Here is a 25,067-nt window from a genome sequence, read left to right as displayed (position 1 = left end):
CTTCCATAACCGAAAAGCAAATTGGCCGTAACGCGTTTAGCAATTCTTTTGTGTGTTAATACTCTTGTTTATTCAAGGCAGTAATTTTGAGAACCGTGTAGTTACCACTGTTTGTAACCGTATATCTGTATACTTTCAACTAAATAATTATGAAACAGAATAGGTAGTGAGGTATAAAATTTGAAGGACCGGGATATAAATAAAATTATTAGAAAGTAGTAATTAATTTTTATTTTACTTATATTGCTGCAAAGTAAGTCGTAAGTTATGTTTGAATTATCATAATGCCATAGCACTGATACAATCAAAAAATGAGTACTAGGCAAGCGACTGTAAACTCCGCGGCAAGTGGTCATTGTGTCCCAGTCAAGTTGTTACACGTGCAGTTTTCATTTTGTTATTCCTTGCCTGGCTACTCTTACCAGTCTCACCACCGTCATGAGGTCATCGTCATTGTGAGCACCACCTTGCTTTCTGTGTCACACGCCAGATGACGGGCCAGTCCCACGTATCCACATTCAGCCTGCTGTTTGGAGACAAGCTGCTGTCCCTGGGCCTGAACACGACCAGTGCTGCCGTCATCTTGAACTCTATGATGGCTGTCATGGAGTTCTCTGGTGAGTGTCTTACAAGCTTCAAGCTCTGCTGCAAGTCTTACCAATTGAAATTATTTTGGAAAGCTCTTTCACTTTGGAAACTGAGTCTGCAGAGTATACATACAACAAGCGATATTTGGTTACAAAATACAAGAAGCTGCAATGAGATATACACTCCTGGAAATTGAAATAAGAACACCGTGAATTCATTGTCCCAGGAAGGGGAAACTTTATTGACACATTCCTGGGGTCAGATACATCACATGATCACACTGACAGAACCACAGGCACATAGACACAGGCAACAAAGCATGCACAATGTCGGCACTAGTACAGTGTATATCCACCTTTCGCAGCAATGCAGGCTGCTATTCTCCCATGGAGACGATCGTAGAGATGCTGGATGTACTCCTGTGGAATGGCTTGCCATGCCATTTCCACCTGGCGCCTCAGTTGGACCAGCGTTCGTGCTGGACGTGAAGACCGCGTCAGACGACGCTTCATCCAGTCCCAAACATGCTCAATGGGGGACAGATCCGGAGATCTTGCTGGCCAGGGTAGTTGACTTACACCTTCTAGAGCACGTTGGGTGGCACGGGATACATGCGGACGTGCATTGTCCTGTTGGAACAGCAAGTTCCCTTGCCGGTCTAGGAATGGTAGAACGATGGGTTCGATGACGGTTTGGATGTACCGTGCACTATTCAGTGTCCCCTCGACGATCACCCAGTGGTGTACGGCCAGTGTAGGAGATCGCTCCCCACACCATGATGCCGGGTGTTGGCCCTGTGTGCCTCGGTCGTATGCAGTCCTGATTGTGGCGCTCACCTGCACGGCGCCAAACACGCATACGACCATCATTGGCACCAAGGCAGAAGCGACTCTCATCGCTGAAGACGACACGTCTCCATTCGTCCCTCCATTCACGCCTGTCGCGACACCACTGGAGGCGCGCTGCACGATGTTGGGGCGTGAGCAGAAGACGGCCTAACGGTGTGCGGGACCATAGCCCAGCTTCAGGGAGACGGTTGCGAATGGTCCTCGCCGATACCCCAGGAGCAACAGTGTCCCTAATTTGCTGGGAAGTGGCGGTGCGGTCCCCTACGACACTGCGTAGGATCCTACGGTCTTGGCGTGCATCCGTGCGTCGCTGCGGTCCGGTCCCAGGTCGACGGGCACGTGCACCTTCCGCCGACCACTGGCGACAACATCGATGTACTGTGGAGACCTCACGCCCCACGTGTTGAGCAATTCGGCGGTACGTCCACCCGGCCTCCCGCATGCCCACTATACGCCCTTGCTCAAAGTCCGTCAACTGCACATACGGTTCACGTCCACGCTGTCGCGGCATGCTACCAGTGTTAAAGACTGCGATGGAGCTCCGTATGCCACGGCAAACTGGCTGACACTGACGGCGGCGGTGCACAAATGCTGCGCAGCTAGCGCCATTCGACGGCCAACACCGCGGTTCCTGGTGTGTCCGCTGTGCCGTGCGTGTGATCATTGCTTGTACAGCCCCCTCGCAGTGTCCGTAGCAAGTATGGTGGGTCTGACACACCGGTGTCAATGTGTTCTTTTTTCCATTTCCAGGAGTGTATATTAACAAATCTATGCTGTTCAGAATTCAGCTTTAATTAAAACGAATTTCTTCATACAAGTCTTTCAGAACGATTTTTAACCCTTGCTGGTGAATTTTTGGATTACATAAAATCAATGCGCTATCACGGAGATGTTGGTGAAGAATGTCTGGAGGCTGTCGAACATCATAAAATTTGTAATGATGCAATTTAAAGGAAATGTTCACAGAAGATGGTTTCTAATAGGGTATTCTAGAACTAAAGGTGTGTAGTGCAGTGGAAGACTGTCAGCTGCGACCCACTAACAAGGAACAGTCAGCAAGGGTGTAAGTTTATTTGCGGTGGCAGGGATGTATAGCGATATAATTACGTAATGTGTATACATAAACATACAGTTATAAATGTCCCCGTTCGTAGTCGCTAATTATAACAATATGTTTACTTTTGTGCTGTAACATATAGCTATAATCAGCGGTGGAAATATTTTTGCCAACGCCAACCGTGTGCGGCTGTTTCTTGTTGGATCGTCTGATCAGTCGGAAGTTGCATTGCAGAGGAGAGTAAATGCCTACTCAAAATATAATTATTTATGATAGCTCAGCATGAATTTCCTAAGGGACCGCAGTTTATCATGCATTTACCAGTAGAATATGGCGCGGAGAAAATATTTCGCCGCATGCAACTTCCGATCTCTATTTGGCAGAAACATAAAGAAAATTAAATAACTTCATAAAGGAGTGAGACATAGATTCTATAATAAATAAATAGTCCATACACCAGTTCCATTTAACTCTGAATTTATGGCAGTTAATAGATGAACTTACACTGCAATGAAGGATTTAACATGGATGCCGTTTAGACTGGCATTTCTCGTAATGAAAATAGTTCCTTTGACGTTTTCACATACACGTCGCACAATAAACCTACTGCTATGCAGTATTGCACTTTCAGCATTGCACTTTTACTTTACACTAAAACAATATTATTTTTAACAATAATAATACGGCGGCAAGACATGCGCGTCCGACACAAGTTACAAGAGACAAGAGAAAAAATGAGTAACTGTTCATCCAGAATATCTCGTACATAAAAAAAAGTGTAAAAGTGTTCTTCTTCTGTCCGTTTTTCGCGCCGCGGTTTTCAAAGTCAATAACTCACTGCATCTCTGACGGCGCTTCGACAATAAGCAAGTTAAGTCACAGGTCGTTCACCTTTTACTTTCTCACAACATTATCAGCTATCAATAGCTGTTGCCGCGCGACTGCTCGATTAGTGAATGATTTAAAATGATAAGGCAATCACATAATGTTACAGATGTCACAGTCCATTAGCTCGATGCACAAGATTTTTCGCTTTGTCATGTAGGAGGTGATGGCAAATTTGGATTAGGATTGTATGGGGCGATCGAGTGAACATAGAGATAGGTGGATACCAGCCGAAGGCATTCTGTGCACATAAAGACTTGTTTTATCCGATTTGTGGACATGGGATAACATGCAGGAGTATCTTTGTTGTCTAGAAGCAAAGACTTTTCCATGGGTTCTCGTGATATGTTTCCTATAAGGTGAAAGAAGTTTGAAACTCAAGCATCACCAAAGAAAATCAGAGTGACTACTTTATGAGTAGACGAGAGCGTTTCCTGCGTACAGCACAAGTTGAAAAACCGAAACGTACATGCCACAAAGATATTTCACACATAGTCAAACATAAATTATGCTACAGATTGTCCACAAGTTTGTATACCATTCTGAAGTACAGAGGGTGTATTTGGTAAGTAATCTGTAACGAATACAAATGAAAATAATAATTCAGATACCAAAAATAAAGTCTGACCTAAAGAATAATATACATACTCTGTGATTTATCTGTGGCATCATCTGATGACTACAAATAAAATATTCTTGTGATCGCAAGTAATTAGTTTATATACTCTCTTTTTTTACTGTAATAGAAGTCTTATTCAGACCACAGGTATTTCGTTTTATTTCGAAGAATCTTCAGCGGTCTCTACAACTATTTAGTTTTCTGTGATTTTACATCACTATTACTAAATATGAGAGTTGTTTACGATCTTAAGAAACAGGTTTGTAAGAAAACCAGATTGTTACAATGACCCCTGAAGATGCTTTGAAATAAAACGAAATGATAAGTATTTTACTACAACCGAAAAATCAGTTTATAACCTATATTACTTGTAAAATTGCGTCTGTACAAAAATGGAGGCCTAAAAATGAACAAGACAACGTCTTTGTGCCTATTTTTTATTCTGCTTTTATGTTTCGTAGTGCACACTCTGCTCTGTAAATTGAGTGAGTTATTTCTAACATGTGTGAGTTTCTGCATGAGAAGATTAGAAGAAAAATGAAAGTCGCAACTTTGCCACTAACTATTGCACCATTAATTACAAAACTGAGCATGTTTATACGTTACAGTAAAGGTAACGGAATAACAATGCAAATCAACAATTCCTTCATAAATACTATAATACATGAAAACATTCATTTGAGAATGGGAAACCTCCCGAAACGCGAAGTAGTAGAATTAAGTAAAAGAAAATCGGTAACAGCAGAATTAAAAATTATTTTATACGAAAAAAAATTATTTTTAAAGGCGCCGACTTTCACCAACGATTTATAATGGATGAAATAAAAAATAGAATAGTTTTAGACTTGTATAGCTCTTGACTAAAAGTGACTGAGGACTGAGGTCATAAGCTGATCAGGCAAAGTAAAACAATTATTAAAGAAAACAAATGGCGATTGCAGTTATACGGCAAGCGCGCACGAGTATTCCGCTTTTGTCGATGACCAGTAAACAAAAGGAATAATTTGAGAGACGTAACGAAACCAAAACCATAAATCACGAATGTCGACTGCAAAAGTCGGGATACAAGCCCACACGAACTCCAAGTAACAGCAAGGTTGTATTCGGTTGACGGTAAAGGTGCTTGACGTCATAGCTTCCTGTAGTGCAAACAGACGGCCCGACCCTGTGTCCGCGCTCCGGCCGCTGATCCCGTCTAATGCCATGATGATAAAGACGCTCCTGTGCATCTCTGTGTTTGAGCCCAGAAAATAAATGAAACAAACATTGTCAGCAAAACTACTTTGAAAATTAATTACAATTCTTGACGGTTCCATCATAATTGATGCCTGTGAGCGCTTAACGACAAATAATGTATGCTTCTTACGTATAAATTCCTAAATGCAACTATGTACATCTTTTCCAGGCATTGTCACAGGGCCACTGCTGAAGACATTCAGTATACGCCAAGTGGCTTTCAGCGGAGGCTGCCTTGTAGTGGCGGGGCTCGTTCTCACCAGCATCGCCAATTCTTTCATCCAGTTCATTATCACCTACAGCATCCTCTTGGGTTAGTGAGCCAATTTACTTACTTTGTCAAAACTTCTGCGATTATTTTCATTCCTTGCAGTTACCTCTGTCCATTAATGTTTCCTTGCTCATCGTACCTTTCCTTATTCTTTTCCTCTTTTCTTAATTGTATTTTTGCCCTGTCACTCTTTTGTTAATCTCGTCTAATTTCCTAATGTGTCCGTCGTCCATCCTGAAGTGACTATTAGCGCTCCATTTGGAATGGAATGAGCTGAAATCGTTTTCATTTTGCTTAAGGCAGTTTCATGAGTATCTGACTAAAACCAGTACGAACAAAGTACTTAGCGTGTTGGACGTATTTTGGTCTTTCATTTTAGTCCACCGACTACATTTCGAATTCATTCGCCCGACACATTATTAAGAGAAATTTTGTGTAATTCGTGAGTCAGTGGAGTATTCTGTTTCTACATGAGGTGTCTGTTCTTTCAGACTCACAGGATCCCATCAATTCCCATAAGAGTTAGAGCTTGGTGTGCATCTGCACTGAAGGTATCATAGGCCATCTTCGCATTAATTGTACATGTGGCGTCTACTCTTTCTGTCATTTCCAAAATGACGGTCATCATTTTGATCCTTCAGCATCTACGAATCAAGACACAAAAGAATTAACAACATTAGCTGCCGGTGGGCAATGATTTGATCAAAATGGTGTCTGTTACTTAAGAGATGGCCATAAGAAAAGAAGCCACATACATAATTCAGGCGAATATGGCTAATGATACATTCAGTGTAGATGCAAACAAGCTCGAACACTTGTGGGAATTGCCGAGATGCTTTGAGTAATGTAGCTGATGGACTGTGGCACTACATCGTTAGTATGTAGATAAGCTGAGAATTTAGGTGTGACGGGAGGCATGTTGGGGTATTCCGTGTGACTGTGGCGACTGAGAGCGGGCTGGAATCCCAGTCTGCTACAAATTTTCAACTTGTCCCGTTGACATAAACCAATGCCCCTTGGTAGCTAATGTCGTCAATTCCTTTGTATCTTGTATTCTGTTTGCTTAAAGACGGTTGTAAATAAGTGCAGTGGGCACTATGCTCTAAAAAGAAACTGTTGGTCATCGGTGATGATACATTCTGTGACGGACAGGCCATGGATGGTGTTTAACTATGACCGCATGTTAGTAGTGTGAGGCCTGTTGTAAGACCACACTGATCCAGAGAAGCACCTTACGCAGCGTATGATACAATTAGACACGTAGACTTTAACAGAAGTAATATTATTTTGGTTAGATTTTGTTTGCTCCTTGGGCGTCTGACTACATGGGATGTAGTAATGGGCTACCGACTGAAGTTAAATACCGACGTATTGTGTCTGTGGATGCCATTACGTGAGTGCCATAACTGAAGATCCATGGGCAACTATGTCTCCACACAATTCTTGCTGTATTTCGACCTCATCATTACATTGCCATCCCATATTTTGGTCGTCCGCATACACACACCCGACCTGCTTTTGATACACAAGGTGAATGATAACTCTCAAAGCCAAGTTGCAGTTTTCCTATCGTTGCTGGTCTAAGCTACATGTCTTCGGCACTATTTAATTTTTGCTGACGCCTTACTGATAGTGGTTTGAGGTTCTGTGACTGACATCAGTGTTCCGATTTTCAATTTTCGAAGCTCAATGTGCATTATGATAACAATAACAAGCAGTAAGTGTTACATTCACTTTTTTATTTTTATCGATTACCTCCATCACAGATGAAACCTGGTTGGCTAATAGCGTAGCGTTCTTTGAACGCGTCAAAAATAGCTGACTTTCTTACTCTTTTTCAAGTAAAATAAAAGGTAATGCCAAATCTGAGGATATATTTTTATTCCTTGTACTTTTGTGCCTAATTAAAAAGACCATTTTTGTGTCCACATCCGATGCTCGCAGTGACGACACCACAAGGTGGAAGATCCCCTTGCAGCCGGGATATTGGTCTTTGGCTGGAATTCCCGATGCCCCCCCCTCTTTCGACTCGTAACAAAATAATTTTTGTGGGCCATTTTCAATATATTTTGCTTGAGCACACATAGGATTATTGAAAAATATGAAATTCTAACAAAACTGTGGCGTGTTGAAACAAATCTCAGTTTATTCATCCACAAAATCGAGACAAAAGTTTGCACCGAAAACAGACTTACGAAGACATCACAAAACGGCTACGTACGCTGATAGAGAATTCAATTTAAAATGCCAGCATCAAATACCGATCAAAATTGTATACACCGTTCCGAAGCTACGCTTCCCCCTAATTTGAAAAATCTGTTCTCAAGAAAAACGCATTTAAACTTTTGGCCTAGATTTTTGGTAGCTGAGTTGACAGTCAGCGATCCCTGGACTATAGAGTTATCCTTCCAGATCCCAAAGGAGGTCCTCGCCCATCTTCTTCACGACCATGGTGGTCCTACGCGCCGCTTTGGCAGCTTCTGTCATATGCTGCTCCGGTCACTCGATACATTTTCGTCCTCTTTCTCGTACAAATTGTAACAGGCTGGTCGGATCTCAGATTTGAGTACGTCCATTATTCCGCAATGTCTGTTAGTCTACCGTTGAAATTACATGCTGCTAAATTGATAGCGATGTTGACAATTTTTTTCCCGCACTGAATGACTTTCAGAGACAGTGTCTGAGAAATAGCGTTCAGTCAAAGTGAGTTTGGAAGGTAAGAGATACTGGTAAAAGTAAATCCGTGAGAGTTGGTCGTGAGTTGTACTGAGATTGCTCAGTCGGTGAACACTTGCCCGCGAAAGGCAAAGATCCCAACTTCGAATCCACGTCCGGAGTACAGTTTTAATCTGTGTGGAAGTTTCAGAAGTCCATTTGAACAGTCGTAGAAACTGAGTTAATGCCAAAGGAGGTCGTCAATGTAGTCGTACAATAAAATGACGGATCGCGAGACAATAGCACTTCATTTGTATTTAATGGAACTTTGCAGCATTCACATTGTTTCGAAATATTTAGCTATTTTGTTTCTTACCTATCGCCAGTGTTATGTGATGTGTCGACGTCTTAAAATCAACCTTATCTGCACGATAAAGTTATTTCTAGTCACATGTTGGCTTTTGGTTTTCACGTAGGTTGTTGTAACTTTAGGTCTGCAAGTCAGTTTTAGGTCTCCATGTCAAACGTGCGTGCTCGTCTTCTTGCTTTCTATTCATGTTACTTTGATGACCTACGGGTCTCTTGAACACGATAGAGTAACATAAAACCAAGAAACCAATTATTAGTGCAAGACAATGCATTCATTTCACATGCCTAAAACTGTTCGTGGCATGCTGTTCTTTTGTACGTTTCAGTGATACTCATCCATCTTCTCTTGACATATCGCACCCTGGGAAAAAAGTGACACAAGTAGAAAAACAGCATCTTTAGTTTATGTCACTGAAAAAATTGTGGTAATTCCCCCAATATGTACGAACCCCATAAAGCCATTTACTGCCACCAATACTTACTTGAAATTTAAGGGAAGCTTACATTATTTCAATATAAGTTTTATGGAATTAATTCTTTAATTCGAGTTTTCTCAAGTACTGTATTTTTGCCTTATGTCTCTGTTATTGCCTGGTTGCGATATAGAGTTTGTACCAGCATGTTTGTCTTATATCAGGGAATTTTTTCCTAGGTCCTCTTTTACATACAAGGTGTTGGGCGTATAGGTATGGATATTTTGATCACTGATGTCTTAATATGTACCCACTTCTGTGTTTAGTTGGTTTTCCTTGGTGATCAACAGTCTTCCTACAAACACGTAACATAATTTACTACTTGATGTTTTCTGAATGTTCATAACTGTGCCACAAAGAGCACTATGCCTGTCACTAGAATACCTGACCTGCTGCCACGCAGAAAATAGACATTAATGGCTTGCTTGTGCAACGCGTACTTAGAAGTACTAAGCAACCTAAAAGCATACCGCTCATAATATATTTATTAGTCTAAAAATGAACTAAATAATGATGCAACGTCCTTCACTAGATTGTCATCAGTCCCCAAGAGAAATACCTGCTCTTATACCTCTAACATCCTATACATACATAGGAGGTGATCAAAAAGTTTCCATTTACTGGATTGCTGGAGCGTATATGCAACATAGCGCAACTCTGATGCACATACATAAGCGCTGAGATGTAGGCTAATATGGCATTCAAGTCTTTCTCATGTCTGTGTGGTAGATGTGGAAACATTAACGATGGCAACATTATCACCAAATGTGTCCAAACAGGACTAACTTGCTGCTATTCTTTTCTTGGCTGCCGAAGGACATACTCTGGCAGACATCCATCATAAAATGAAAAACGTGCATGGGACAGCATGTGTGTACGAAACAACCATCGTGGAATGGCACGCCAAATTCTGTGCTGGTCTTAATTCGAGACAAGATACCAGTCGATCTGAGAGCCCAGCCTCATCAGTGTGACCCAAACGTGACACACTCGAGCACCTGCCCTGCAGGTCTGATCTCTCCACATGCGAATATCACGCCTTCAGTCCTTTAAAAGAGACCTTGAAAGGTCAAAGATTCTTATCAAGCGATTATGTGCAGCAAACAGATGAAGACTTCTTCGCACAGCTCTACACAGTATTTTACCAAATGGGTATCTTCAAGCTGGTGTGTCGGTGGGATGATTGTCTCAGTTCTCGTCGTGGTTGTGCCTGTTTGGGGTACCGATTCTGGACTGCACAGCCTCTAAAAGGAAACTTTTTATCGCCACTTATATATCTGTCAGTGACTATGCAGCAATTACTCGCCAGCCTGTGGTAATCAACAAAAAAAATTGAATTGCTCTGCCATCCAAAACCACATCGTTACAATACAGAGCTAAGGAGCTAAGTCAACTGGAAATGTATTCAGAGCAGGTAATTATACTGTGTAACAAAAATAGTAAAACAACCACAATGCCTGACTGCATGTCAATGTTACTTCCCACATGTACACTCTACTGATGGTACGTTAATGATTAAGAGTTGCAATCCTCTGTGATATGTAGAATGGATACCACAAGATATTAGTGTTGTTCCCGTATACTATTGTCACCAGACATGGTAACATGTTCAAGGGACGTGAACAGCCTCATCTGTGGAGTAATCATTGTGCAAAACATGGGGATACTGTGCAGTCGTGTGATTCAGTGCTATTAGCACCTGACAGAATCTGAACTGGTCCCTATTGTGAGTATGCATTTGTCCAGCTGGTCCAATGGTGCAATATTCAGACACACAAGAGCAAGTGGATGTGACAGTTGTCCGATGTGGAACTGCATCCAATGTCTGGAGGGGCACAGAGGTGATACTAGCTCTAAATAACAAAGGTGTCAAAAATGAAAAAGCTTAAGGGCACTCAAAAGGTAGTTTAAAAGGAGCCATCTATCAATAACTGAGAAAGACCTACAAAAGAATAGTGCCAAGAGCCGCTATAAACTCTATAATCCTTTGAAATAAAGTCTTCTAACTTACCAGGCACCCATATTGTGCTTCTAAATTGAAAATGGGTCATTAAGTCTAAAAAAATCAAGGAAACTGTGAAATATTAGCAAGGTATTTCAAGGCTTTGTTAACTCGTGAAGAACCTAAAGAAAAATTTCTGGGACATAGTCACTTGCAGAAATTCAGAATCTCCTAACATGACTGGAAACCAAAAATATCATTAATGATCTGAAGAATAAAAAATGCCCATGGGGAGAATTCAGTAACTGGTGCAATGTAGAACACTTCAAATGCTAGCACAGTCAAGAAAGGACATGGAGTCTTTCAAAATGCTTGGAAACAGAAGCTAAACCAGAAATTTGGAGAGCGGCATTAATTCATCCAATTCACAAAAATGGATATAAATCGGACCCCCAACTACTAAAGAGGAATCTCCCTTCTACCAGTGACTAACAAAATTGTTTCCAAAGATTTACAAAACAGGCTTGAAAGCCAACTAGATCAGCGATTAGATCAGAGCCAACGAGAGTTTAGAACAGGTCGATCTTCTGTAGAACCTATTTCTCTCTGTGGCTCTCTGCAACGACCTGGGGCAAGTCTCTTCATCTGTCTTCCTGAAGCAAGTGTCTTCTGAATATACTGTCCCAAACTTAGCTATTTTTTTCGAAAGAGATTTTCACTCTGCAGAGCTAGTTTTGCAACGTTCGCAGAAGAGCTTCTGTGTAGTTTGCAAGGTAGGAGATGAGGTACTGGCAGAGGAACCGGTCGTGAGTCGTGCTTGGGTAGCTCGGTTGGTAGAGCACTTGCCCGCAAAAGGCAAAAGTCTCGAGTTCGAGTCTCAGTCCAGCACACAGTTTTAATCTGCCAGGAAGTTTCATATCAGCGCACATTCCGCTGCAGAGTGAAAATCTCATTCTGGAAATAAGTCAGTTGCAATAACAAAAGACAGAATAACAAATGCGAAATGCAAAATTAAATTTTTAGGTGAAACTTACCAAGTTTTTTAGATCAAAACTCTTGTAATACAAGAATATGGATTAAAATCATTGTAGTTCAACAGAGTACTAAAATGGTATTCAGGAAATTGAAGAAGAGAGTAGAAGAAGAAGGAATTAAAAAAATCATTATTAACAGAGAAAGGGATAATCTGAGAAATGACTGTTTGACTTTTGCAGAAGATCTTGCCTTCTTAGCTGAACGTATAGAAATTCAACAACACATTTATATCTCCTAAACAAGAGAGGCACCGAAATACATGGAAGTTGATAGTGGAAGAATGGAAAAGGCTACAACATTTAAATTTCTAGTTTAAATAATGGTAGAATATTTTTGAACAAAGAAGCTGACGTAGTAAGGGCAAAGAAAATGGAAGTGGCTTTTACATTAACAAAATTCTTGTGTAACATGAAATCTTTGTCGTTGATTGCAAACCTCTGCTACTACAACGCCGTCATTCGACCAGAATACTGTTATCCTGCAGAATGCCTATCGATAAATACAGAGTAAAAATTAGATAAAATAGAAAAGATGGAAAGGAAAACATGAAAGCCTTGGGACCAAACTCCGACAGTGGGAAATGGAAATTAAGAGGTAATAAACAATTTATGAAAGACTAGAAAGAATATGAGGCACAATGTGAAAGAGAAGTGTTGTATCTTATGGGCACCTGAAAAAGCTAGAAGAGAAAAGAATAACAAACAGAATTTGCAACCTTTTTGGCAGAGACCTAAAAACATCAATAACTTGGATCACAGAAGTTAAAGTAGACCTGGGGAAAACGTAACTAATGGAGGAAAAAACAGGAAATAGAAAAAAATTTCAGAGTTTCAAGGGGAAAAAAGTAAAAATTTGGCAAACCAAGCGTTATAAGCACACGAAAACAGCATTTCGTTATATTTTATAGTTATGAACATAATCTGGATGGCCTTTGGTTCCTCACCCTGTAATTTTTTGTTGTCCTTGCACAACACATTCACCTCTGTCCGCTGTACGTCAAATAGCAGTGATACGGTCATTGGTTCAGTAACACGGTCATGAGACGCTCGCTCAATGGGAAAGCTCCCTTGGACTGATACGTCGAGGCACACATTGGTACATGGTCAACAGCTGCAGTTACGCTGAGAACCACATAGTACAGTGCAACCGACTTGCGAACAGTGCACAGATAGATCTCGTCTGACGGTTGTTAACATGGGACCGACTGGAGATACTCTTACGCCTGGTGTCAACAGCGAACGACAGAGGAACCTACTGTCCAATGACGTGTAACGGCTGGTTCACCTGCAGCTTCAACAAGACATTGCATTGTGTTGTTGCACCCAAAGTCTTCTAGCACCCGCTATTGTACCTGAGACGTTTTAGAATGGATTGCAGGACACTCTATCGACATGACGGTGACTGTGGTACTTGACATATCACGTGATCTCAGTGTGTCACGCATTTTTTCGACATAAGGGAGAGGTGCTTGTCTTGGACCCAGATTTAGCACGGTCCGTGTGACTTGTTGAAGGTGGTTGAGTAGTCGTGGATTAGGTAGGTTTTTCCAACGCTTTCTTTGAGTTGATAGAGCGATGTAGAGCTGCTATTATCAGGACGAAATGAGATGTTACATGTCCTCTAGACAGGTGTATGTAATTTGGGTGTTCTCTTTTTATTCTTAGGGTATTTTATCAGTCTTCCCGCTAGTTTCATCTTATCCACCACGACTTCTTCTCATGTGTCCACTTCTTCATCTCAGAGCAGCATTCAACGTCCTGAGCTAGTTGCTGGCTGTATTCCAGTCGCTGCCTTTCCGTACACTTTTTCTCTTCTACAGCTCCCACTATTACTATGAAAGATTTTCCCTGATATACTGATATCCATATTCTGTCGACATCTTCTCAGTGTTCCCCACACGCTTTTAATTTCTCAGATTGTTGTCAGGACCTCGAAATTTAATATTTAATCAGTCGACTTAGTTATCAACGCCCTTCTTTAGCACCAAATGTCAAATACCTTGTTTCTCTTCCTTCCAGGACTGCCAACAGTCAACGATACATTTCTATACACTGCTGCGCGCTAAGCGTTAATTTTCAGAAATTAAAATAAGGCCTATATTTGATAGTGGAATTATTTTATCTAGGAACAAAATCTTTGTCTATGCTAATCTGTTTCTAATACCCTCCTTGCTTCTTGGCATCAACTGAAAATGTATGATGATTAATTTTTCTCATTATTTGTTTTCAATTTTACAAACAGCTTTACTGTCTTTCCAGATACAGGCTTTCTAAAAGGTTTTGTAATAAATAAAATAAAACAGTTTATTGGTTGTTTCAATCCGCTGGTAGATAGAGATTTTATGTTGGGAACACATCAGGTTCAGAGTTACCTACGTTCGCTTCACATTGCACAGGTCTTGGCAGTGGTCTGTTCGCGCCCTCTGCCTTCTTAGCAGTCAAAATGTACTTCCTGAAGGCACGAGGGCGCGCCGTCGGCATATCTACAGCGGGTATCAACCTGGGCCAGATGGCGATGCCACACCTGGTGCGTTTCCTGCTGGAGAACTACGGCTTCAGCGGCGCCATGCTGGTCCTGGGAGGCGTAGCCATGCACCTTCCTGCCGGCAGCCTCCTCTTCCACCCGCTGGAGTGGCACGCCGAGCGCCGACCAGTTGCCAGCGAGCTGAAGCCTCTCAAGGGCGAGCCAGGCGGGGCCACGAATGGCGCTGCTGCAGATGTAGAGTCGGCCAAGGTTCAGCGACCGTGGCGTGACACGTCCGTGGCGTCGTTAGCTGCCTCGGAGCTGGGCGACATGAGCACAGCCATGTCTGTCGATCACAGCAAGCGTCTGCCTCCAACTAGCAAAGAGGACTCAAGCCTAGTCCAGCACAGTGAGTATCGACGTACACACTCCTACCTACGAAATACTAAAACCTTATTGACTAGGAAGCTGCACTCAGCTGTTGCAGTTCCATGAGCTTTTGCAGAGAACAGTTGGTCAACTGCTGCCTTAGGTGACCTCGCCGTTATATAGCTATTCTACCAGCTGTTCATCGTAGTGCTCAGACCTTCATCAAATTAAGCAATGCCTCCACTGCCTCTGCTGTGCTTATTTGAAACTTGCCGTCATTATTGAGAAAGGATTCCAGTATCTGCTTTTGTTGTGCCAATGTGATGACGCAAATGCGACTTAATGCAGTTCTTTGACCGTTTTCGAAGGGAAGATCTGACGCAACTGACTTCTTCGGATAACCTCTGTGGAAAAACCTCTTAAGTTCCATCCAGTATTGGTCTATACTATGTACTGTCTGCCTAAGATCCTAGTGACCACTCTACACTTGCAAACTTGGGCACTGGGTGAATACAAGCATTTATATTCTTAATTGCTTCATATTTACACAACTGTCATGCTAACTGTTCACAAAGTCTTGGTACACACTTCTGACATGTTGATACCAATGCTCAATCTGCCTGTAGCGATTGTTAACAAACAGCATTAATCATTCAAATTCACATTACTCAATTCGTCATCATCTTCGTTTCCCCTCTATCCTACATCTGGTTGGGTTGGGGTATCAGTGGTACTTGGCCACTTTACTCGGTCTTTCTACCATTTATGTAAATGCACACGTCGTATGAAGTTCATTCAAGTACAAAATGGCTCTGAGCACTATGTGACTTAACATCTTAGGTCATCAGTCCCCTAGAACTTAGAACTACTTAAACCTAACTAACCTAAGGACATCACACACATCCATGCCCTAGGCAGGATTCGAACCTGCGACCGTAGCAGTCCCGCGGTTCCGGACTGAAGCGCCTAGAACCGCACGGCCACCGCGGCCGGCTCATTCAAGTACAGCTTCCCAATACATATCAACTACTGAATCCTTCCTGCCAAAACATGAGTTTTTATGTGTGTGTAGTATGGTCATACCGGGTGATCAAAAAGTCAGTATAAATTTGAAAACTCAATAAACCACGGAATAATGTAGATAGAGAGGTAGAAATTGACACACATGCTTGGAATGACATGGGGTTTTGTTAGAACCAAAAAAAAGTTCACTAAATGTCTGACAGACGGCGCTAACTGCTACCGTGACGGGTGAGAGGTACGCCGATATGTTACAGAATCGCATCATCCCCAGCCTGGCTGATAAACACCTGCTGGAACGTACTATGTTTATGCAGGATAGCGCTCCACCCCATATTGCTAGATGCGTGAAATACCTCTTGCGCGCGTCGTTTGGTGATGATCGTGTGCTCAGCCGCCTCTTTCGTCATGCTTGGCCTCCCAGGTCCACAGACCTCAGTCAGTGCGATTATTGGCTTTGGGGTTACCTGAAGTCGCAAGTGTATCGTGATCGACCGACATCTCTAGGAATGCTGAAAGACAACATCCGACGCCAGTGCCTCACCATAACTCCGGACATGCTTTACACTGCTGTTCACAACATTATTCCTCGACTACAGCTGTTGTTGAGGAATGATGGTGGACATATTGAGCATTTCCTGTAAAGAACATCATCTTTGCTTTCTCTTACTTTGTTATGCTAATTATTGCTATTCTGATCATATGAAGCGCCATGTGTTGGACATTTTTTGAACTTTTGTATTTTTTTGGTTCTAATAAAACCCCATGTCATTCCAAGCATCTGTGTCAATTTGTGCCTCTCTACCTACATTATTCCGTGATTTATTCAATTTTCAAATTTATGCTGACTTTTTGATCACCCTGTATTTCGACGTCATCTTATTGTCTGTGTACCCCATCATGTTACCCAGATAGTCCGACACTGCACTCTAGCCCCAACACACTGAACGTTTTCTACTTCAGTTACTAATCGAGTCACTCTCAGTTGCTAAGCCAACAGTCACATGCTTAGACTCACTAGACACCAGATTATATATACTTGTGAATAGCAGTATTCTGGGAGTTGATGAAGTTCTGGCAGCGATTGCTGTGAAGGTAGTACCAGGAATGGTGAACCAGGAAGACTGCCTGTGGACTGCTGCTGCTGTGGTGGTGCAGGCAACTGTATGTTGAACACCTTTGTGCCCTGGGCGGGTCAGAGATCTTTAGTACTGTTCTAAAAATAGATAACAAAATGAAAGTGTAGCCAAATATATTAATAAATGAATAATAACAACATTATTATAAATAACTGATAATCAAGAACTTACTTTCAAATTTAACAGTCCTTTTCTGCTTTCTGCTCTGGCTGGAGGTAAAGGGTAGTCGCTGCTGATGGTGATTCACGGAGATCCTCTTGCTGTGATGCACAGACTCACATGGAATTGGTTAGTTCGTTTAAATAGCTGGGTGTAACAATTTCTTGGAAAATGAAATGGGACGATCACACAGGCTCAGTCACAAGTAAAGCAGGTGGTGGACTTTCGTTCACTTGTAGGATATTAGGAAGAAGAAAAAAGAAAGGAAGGAACTCTAGAGTTTAATACTCTCTGATAATGAGGTCATTAAGGACAGAACATAAGCTTGGATTAGGGAAGGACGGGAAAGGAGACTGGTCAGGCCTTTTCAAAGGAACCATCGTGGCATTTGCATTAACTAGTTGGGGGAAATAATCGAAAACCCAAATCTGGATGTCTGAGGTCGGCTTCGAACCCTCATCCTGCTGAATAAGAGTACTGTGTGCTAACACCAACACCACGTCTTTCAGTAAAATTACTAGGTAAATCCTATCAGTCTACAAAGGAGATTGCTTACAAATGACTCTGGCCAACCAATGAATGACATTGCTAACGAGAAAGCTTCGTGGCGCAGGTTGACCGTGGGAGTGGAAAGTAGCTGGAGATTATATAGGCTCTTAACAAAGTGCGAATCAGTTTTAAACAATACAATAAATCAGAGCGCATACATGAGAAAGCACAAATGAGAAATCAAATCACCTTGATACCTAGTAAAATAATACTCTATAAACCTCTTGCCTCTACGGAACGCTCAGCTTTCTTAAAAGAGAAAAACGAAAATACAAAATGTGACAGCGTTAACCTAATAAACAGAATCAACGATCAACGCATTACCTAACTGAGATCAAAACCTTGCAATCAAGGCAGGACCAGTTAACACATAAAGACAACAGCCACTTGCATATCAACAGAAGAACCTAAAGGAATCTAATCAAAGATGTTGTTCCAGAATCTAACCATAAAATGCACCCAACTATGACAGACTCCTTAAGCACATACCAGACAGACAATAGACCGATACAGGTACAATCCACAGCATGACATTAACGAAACGTAAATCCCATAGCAATGACACAAAGGAAAGGAACAACGGTAATAGGCAAGCATATCCATAAGGATAAAACTCAATCAGATACAGCACTTCTTTACAAATTCCAGGCCTAGCAGCAGTCTCGCTGCATTTCATTAACGTAAACCTCTGGTTACTTAAGTATGTCAGCATAGGCTAAACGGTTTGGACGAGAAAAAGCAGCAGAAGCCTTCGCTACACAGTGCTGTCCACATGCCGTAATGCAAGCTATACTTCAGCTAGCGCATCCCTACTCCCAGCGACACTGTGTCCTTTGGACATACGAAGGCAAGCACTATACCCTGCTTCTGCCAGAATGATGCCACAGGTCGGCTGGAAAGCACACTCTATCTAGACTGTCCGTCAGCCGAACCGTCTTGCTGCTGTTCCGCGTTTCCAGCTCCGTCTCCAAGTGGAGGCTCTCCAGCTCCAACTGTTTCTACTTTTGATGGCCAATTCCAACTCACAAATCATCTGTCTGTCCTGTTGGTGACAGCAACTTCCAATTCACCTTCTATATAGAACCATACTGATATTAGCCATTTCCAGTTCCTGGACCAGCCACACCAGCGTCCAAACAATCCCGGCAATCAAACCATTAATGATCCTGATTTGGTGACGCTTCGAAGTGTTTGCAGTCGCTGCCTATACCAGCTCCTTGTCTATTTTTTTTTCTTTTTTTAGTCGCCAGACTTATGACTGGTTTGATATGGCCCCCCAATCTTTCCATTTCACAACAGCAGTGACAACCTGCCTGTGGGGTCCTGCACACTCATCGTTTATAGAGTGCCTAAATGACTGAAACACCCCCGTTTTGTCCTTTATTGGGTTTTGGGTAATTTACCGAAGCCGCCAAACAGTTAATTATTATAGTTATATAACCGTGTGCTTAATGGATGAAAGACTATCGGTTTTTCTGCTGTGGTTTCGGGGGTATTTCAACCGAGTGTGGCTGTTCTGAGACGGAATAGTTAATGATTGAAAGTTTGTCTATTATTAAAGATCATCAAGGTTGCGATCTACAAACTGATATATATTTTCTACTAACACACAAATTCTGAGGCAGTTGCTACCTTCGCCTTACACGTTTAGTTACGGTTATATCTTTTTATTGGTTGCTGATTTCAAGTACTTCGTCATCCGTAATGATGATGGTTAACATTCACAACAATCACAACAATCCTCACTGCAATCCATAGTTGTTGCTGGCCGACGCGGTTGACGCGAAACACGTAATTCGGCGCTTGTCACTTTTGGTTTCATATCACTCGCGAATCGGTATCGGCGAGGGTCCACCCCACAACGATCAGGGGGACGCGCTCATTTGTCATACTCCGGTGAATTCGCCGTTTACTACTCACTCGACCACCATTCTTGCCCGTCTCTCCGGTACTACAGCTCACTCTACACTCACCTCACTGCCTCTGGCAGCGCTCGACAATCGACTCCTGTGCACTATCGACCTGGGTGACGGATACTAATATCTATGTTCGTGGGATCACGGATCCCTTAAAGGACGCTGAGTTCCCGGAAAACTATGCAAAAAATTCAAACAAATCACATAAATAGTTTATTACCATAAAGTGAGATTGACCAATCTGAACTTTTGCATTTACAATGGTGTCGTAAGCAATAGGCGACATGCAAACAGTCAGTGTCTTTCGCTATAGACAGTGTCCATACAAGCAATGGGTATGGATCACTAACAGCTGCTATCGCAGCGCTCTCTGCTAGGCCGGTTCTAGTACTGTGCCTTCTAGTACTGTGCAGCCGAGGCTGGCAGGAGCGGCTCTTATATCCTCTCCTTGTAGAGGCCGCTTCTATAGTGGTGACGTTCTAGTCAGCGTGCTATTGGCTGACGTAGTCTCACCGCCTTCTGTGCTCTTGCCGTCTTCGTCTTCGTGCCGGTGCTTGTGGTTACAGCAGAACCTCCCCCCCCCCCTCCTCCCCAGCGGCGGAGCGTCGTCGTGTAGGGAGTGCGACCATGCGACCACGGCGGGGAGGCAGAAGTGTGGGCGCATCGCATCAAACTTTCGCTATCCGGCCTTCACTCTGGTGGAAACGTCCCTTGGAAAACGACGACACGGGTACATGTCCACCTACTGATGCCATGAACCAGATGAAGAAGGCGGCGAATGCTGCGGTGAGGGCGGGTCCAGATCCATTCGTAGGACGAGAGCAGGCGGAGGAGGGGAAGCCTACGTCTCCATGGGGTCGTCCCGAGGTGTCGTGGTGACACCCTCTGGCGGCTGCTGTGGCCGCGCTGTCCTCTGGATCCGTGAATCTGGGGGAAGAGACACTGAAAGATCATCGTGCACGTGACAGAGGCAAAGTTGATTTTGATGTCAGCGCTGCAAGCCATCTGGACCTGTAATAAGAGCCATGCAAGCGCCAGGTCGACGGACGATCTCGCCTCGCGTCCACCGTCTGCTGTCACTAAACACCTGTAAAAGACAATATCGTGCGGCGCGAAGCGATACTTGCGGCCTTCCTTCGACGCCGGATGCTCAGGAGGGTGGAGCAGGTGGAGCAGTGTCCGATGGCGGTGGCCGTGAAGCAATTCGGCCGTCGATGGTCCATTTCGTGGGTGCGAACGATACGAGACGAGAAACAGTTGCAATGCTTGATCCGTGGTGTGTGCGGTGCGAAGTTTGGCCATCTGCTGCTTGAAGGTTCTGACAAAACGTTCTGCTACGCTGTTTGTGGATGGAACGGTGTCCGAGTTAGATACTGTGTGCCATTGCGTTCACAGAATGTTTCAAATTCATTTGATGTGAACTGAGGGCAGTTGTGTGATACTATTAATTCAAGTAAGCCTTCTAGGCAAGAAATAAATGACAAAACTTGAACTGTGCTAAATGACGTTGTCGATTTAATTGGCACAGCAAAAGGAAACTTGCTATACGAATCAGCCACAATCAGCCAACGATTGTTCCAAAAAAAGTAGCACAAAGTCTGTGTGTGCACATTGCCATGGTGATTGCGACTTAGTCCAAGCAGAGAATTGTTGTGGCTGAGCAGACTGATTTTCCGCACATGTGTAACACCGGGATGTCATCTGTTGTATTTGCGCGTCCATACCCTGCCAAGTACAGTGTCGACGCGCTAACTGCTTCGTACGAACAATCCCCCATTGTCCTTGGTGAAGTAACTACAACACTTCTTTTGCAAAGCCATAGGAATCACCACACGTGACTGTCCACTGTCATTTTGAACAAGAATTACTCCTTTCTGTATAGCTAGGCTATGTCGACGTTCAAGGTATTGACGCACTACGGAGTTCTGTATTCTGTGCAAGGAACGAGGCCAACATGTGCCAATATATTTTAGCAAAATGTTCAAATCTGAATCAGCTTCGTGGCCTGTGCAATTTTCCTATAGGTCAGCGTAAAAGACTGAAGCAATTCGGAGTCTTGAGCATCGATGTGACAACAAGATCCAGCAGAAGCGTCAAAGCCTGTATCAGGACCAATGGGAGGACGGAAAAGTGCGTCCGCATTACCATGTTGAGCTGTCGGACGATACACAGTCTCGTAATAGTATTGAGACAACAGCAAAACCCAACTACGCAATTTTTGGCCAGTTCGTACAGGAACGGGTTTCGTCGGATGTGAACCGTGGATTTAATTTCAAACAATATTCTTAAAAATTTATTTTATTTACTAGCGATTCATCAAGAAAATTAACACATTTAATCACACTATGTGAGCCTGGAAGCAGTCCCCAGGGAGTAACTGATGAAATCGAAAAGAAATTTCTTTTAAGAAATGGGAATTTTATTCCTAAAAACATTTTTTAAAACAGATTTAAAATTATAAGCAGAAAGCACCCTCTAAATATCAAGTTACAATTTATTCAGAGGCAGAACGAAACAAATTTATGAGTGTATGAGCTTTCGGGCTGAGAAGCTTGCCGCTACCTTTTGACACAACCGTAGTTACGACCGCTCACAACAACCTCTGAAAGACTAAACTGGTGCAAATCTGCAACACACCAGATTAACTTAAGTAAAAGTTTTAACAATTCACACAAGCACACAAATTATGCACCCTGTAGGAGCGGCCGGCCCGAGTGGCCGAGCGATTCTGGGCGCTACAGTCTGGAACCGCGTGACCGCTACGGTCGCAGGTTCGAATCCTGCCTCGGGCATGGATGTGTGTGATGTCCTTAGTTCTAAGTCTAGGGGACTGATGACCTCACATGTTAAGTCCCATAGCGCTCTTCAAAACACAAATTTTTACCACGGCTCAGGATGAAACAAGGACTTCAAAGTCTTGTGATCTGCCATACAAATACCGGTGAAATTTGGTGTCACCGTACACAATAACCAAAACATCTTTCTGAATTTGTGAATAGTTACACTGACTTTTGGACAACACTTTTGATGCGAAAGCAATAGGCCTGCCTTTATCACCAATTTTGTGTTAAAGCACTCTACCGATTTCGTAAGAGGAAGCATCAACTTGCAGTACAACTGGTTTGTCAGGATCAAAGTGAACTAATAAGCATCGATCACTGAGAAAAACATCTTTAAGTTTTTGAAAAGCTACTTGGCACTCATCTGTCCAAACGAAGCGGACATTCTTGCGACCCAAGGGATGCAATGGAGCTGCCACTTGTGCAGCATTCGGTATGAACCGAATATAATAGTTCATTTTTCTAAAACTGACTGCAGTTCTGTGATATTGGAGGAACTGGCAAATGTCTTGCAGACTTCGAATATACTGCATTAATAACAGCGGCCTAGTGACAAGATTTTTGTCAGTGGGCCGAATTCTTATGTTTGTTCCGTTGCAAATATGCTGATTGTGCATGTCCTTTCATACCACAAGCGTAACGCTGAGCTTGTCTGGATAGGCAGTGTTAGCGTTTGTGCCTTGAATAATACTGAGGGCAAGACTTAATTCTGTTCGCCTGTGTAGCCGCCTGTTTAGCGAACTGCTTATGCGGAGTGGAGAGGTGTTTATTCCGCATGGCGAGCTGCTGCCGCCACCGAATGGGCCCATCGGAAACAATGGACTCAACACGACAAATAGCTGGCTCGTCATTGTATGGAAAATGGTTCAAATGGCTCTGAGCACTATGGGACTTAACATCTAAGGTCATCAGTCCCCTAGAACTTAGAACTACTTAAACGTAACTAACCTAAGGACATGACACACATCCATGCCCGAGGCAGGATTCGAACCTGCGACCGTAGCGGTCGCGCGGTTCCAGACTGAAGCGCCTAGAACCGCTCGGCCACTTCGGCCGGCCTCATTGTATGAGCTGACAAGGCACCGGAATCGTACTGATCTAGTATTAGCACTACCTGCTGAAATAATGCATCAGACTGTTTCAGAATCTGTTCTCTGAGTCTGACACCAGGTACATTATACACAACCACATCATGCAACATAACATCTAAATATAAATGAATTTGCATTTCCTTGTCATACCCTGTAAATCTGTCACCCACACGCGATAAGTTTGTTCTTACCGTTTTTTGCAATTGAAGAATCGATACACAACTGATGCCACATTTACTTGTTGGTGACCGAGCGAGGTGGCGCAGTGGTTAGCACACTGGACTCCCACTCGGGAGGACGACGGTTCAATCCCTTCTCCGGCCATCCTGATTTAGGTTTTCCGTGATTTCCCTAAATCGTTTCAGGCAAATGCAGGGATGGTTCCTTTTAAAGGGCACGGCCGATTTCCTTCCCAATCCTTCCCTAACCCGAGCTTGCGCTCCGTCTCTAATGACCTCGTTGTCGACGGGACGTTAATCACTAACCACCACCAACAGTTGTTGGTGACAATAGTTTGTTAGTGATTTTACCAGTGTGTCGTAAGGAAGTTCATTCGGAGTGGCGTTAGGAAAGAGTTTTTGTAGAAGCGTAAACACTGCACGTCCTACTGTAGATAATAGATGTGGAAGTTTCACAGTAGCTGGTACATTGTGAGCAAGTAAGTGTGCTTCAAACTGGAAAAACATACGAACCATTCCTGATCTTGTTCAGAAAATTGTCGAAAAGGTGTCGTTGTAGGTGGTGCGTGTTCCGTCGGGTGCGCAGCGTTGGCTAGTAGCTGCTGCACCGTGTTGAGTAATGCAGATATCTGCTACGTCTGGAACTGAAACATCTGCATTAGATGAGTGGCATTTAACGCTTGTGGCGCCTGAGCATGGCGCGGGATAGGTGGGGTGAACATGTTGGGAGTGACAAATGGAACAATCACACAAGACAAGCAAGCAAACAAAGTAAGTATAAAAGCAAAGAAATATTCTGCAAATACCCACCTGAAAACACTGATTAACAAAAACGACAAAAAACTATTAAAACAAGTGAATGCCCCTGCAAAGTAAAGACAAGAGAAATTAATGCACCAGCAAAAAGAAAACACAAAAAATTCCGTGGCTGTCAGGTGCAGGATCCGTCGCCAATGGGGGATCCTGCCCACTTGTCGCTTATAGGGTGCTCTGGCTCTGAGCACTATGGGACTTAACATCTATGGTCATCAGTCCCCTAGAACTACTTAAACCTAACTAACCTAAGGACATCACACACATCCATGCCCGAGGCAGGATTCGAACCTGCGACCGTAGCAGTCGCGCGGTTCCGGACTGAGCGCCTAGAACCGCTAGACCACCGCGGCCGGCGCTTATAGGGTGCCTAAAGGACGTTGCGTTCTCGGAAAGCCATACAGTAGTTCAAGCAAATCACATTAATAGTTTTTATTGCAATCAAGTAATATTGACAATACTTAACGTTGAATTTACAATGGCGTCGCAAGCGGTGGGCAACATGTAAACAGTCAGTGTCTTTCGCTATAGACAGTGTCCACACAAGCAAT

The 25,067-nt window shown here is 43.1% G+C and overlaps 1 protein-coding gene across 1 annotated transcript in view; it reads left to right on the top strand.

Annotated features, from left to right (window-relative positions):
- Nucleotides 1–490: 490 nt before the first annotated feature.
- LOC124798804 (monocarboxylate transporter 2-like) overlaps nt 491–25,067 on the top strand; it is a 51,384-nt gene continuing 26,807 nt past the window's right edge. The window contains exons 1-3 of the mRNA XM_047262334.1: nt 491–617; nt 5,403–5,546; nt 14,374–14,850. Coding sequence (XP_047118290.1) covers nt 491–617; nt 5,403–5,546; nt 14,374–14,850 — 748 coding nt within the window. The remainder of the gene's footprint in view (nt 618–5,402; nt 5,547–14,373; nt 14,851–25,067) is intronic.

This window comes from Schistocerca piceifrons, chromosome 5, assembly GCF_021461385.2.
Source record: "Schistocerca piceifrons isolate TAMUIC-IGC-003096 chromosome 5, iqSchPice1.1, whole genome shotgun sequence".
NCBI lineage: Eukaryota > Metazoa > Arthropoda > Insecta > Orthoptera > Acrididae > Schistocerca > Schistocerca piceifrons.
The sequence above is the reverse complement of the archived record's forward strand: the minus strand, read 5'-3'. Positions and strand labels throughout refer to the sequence as shown.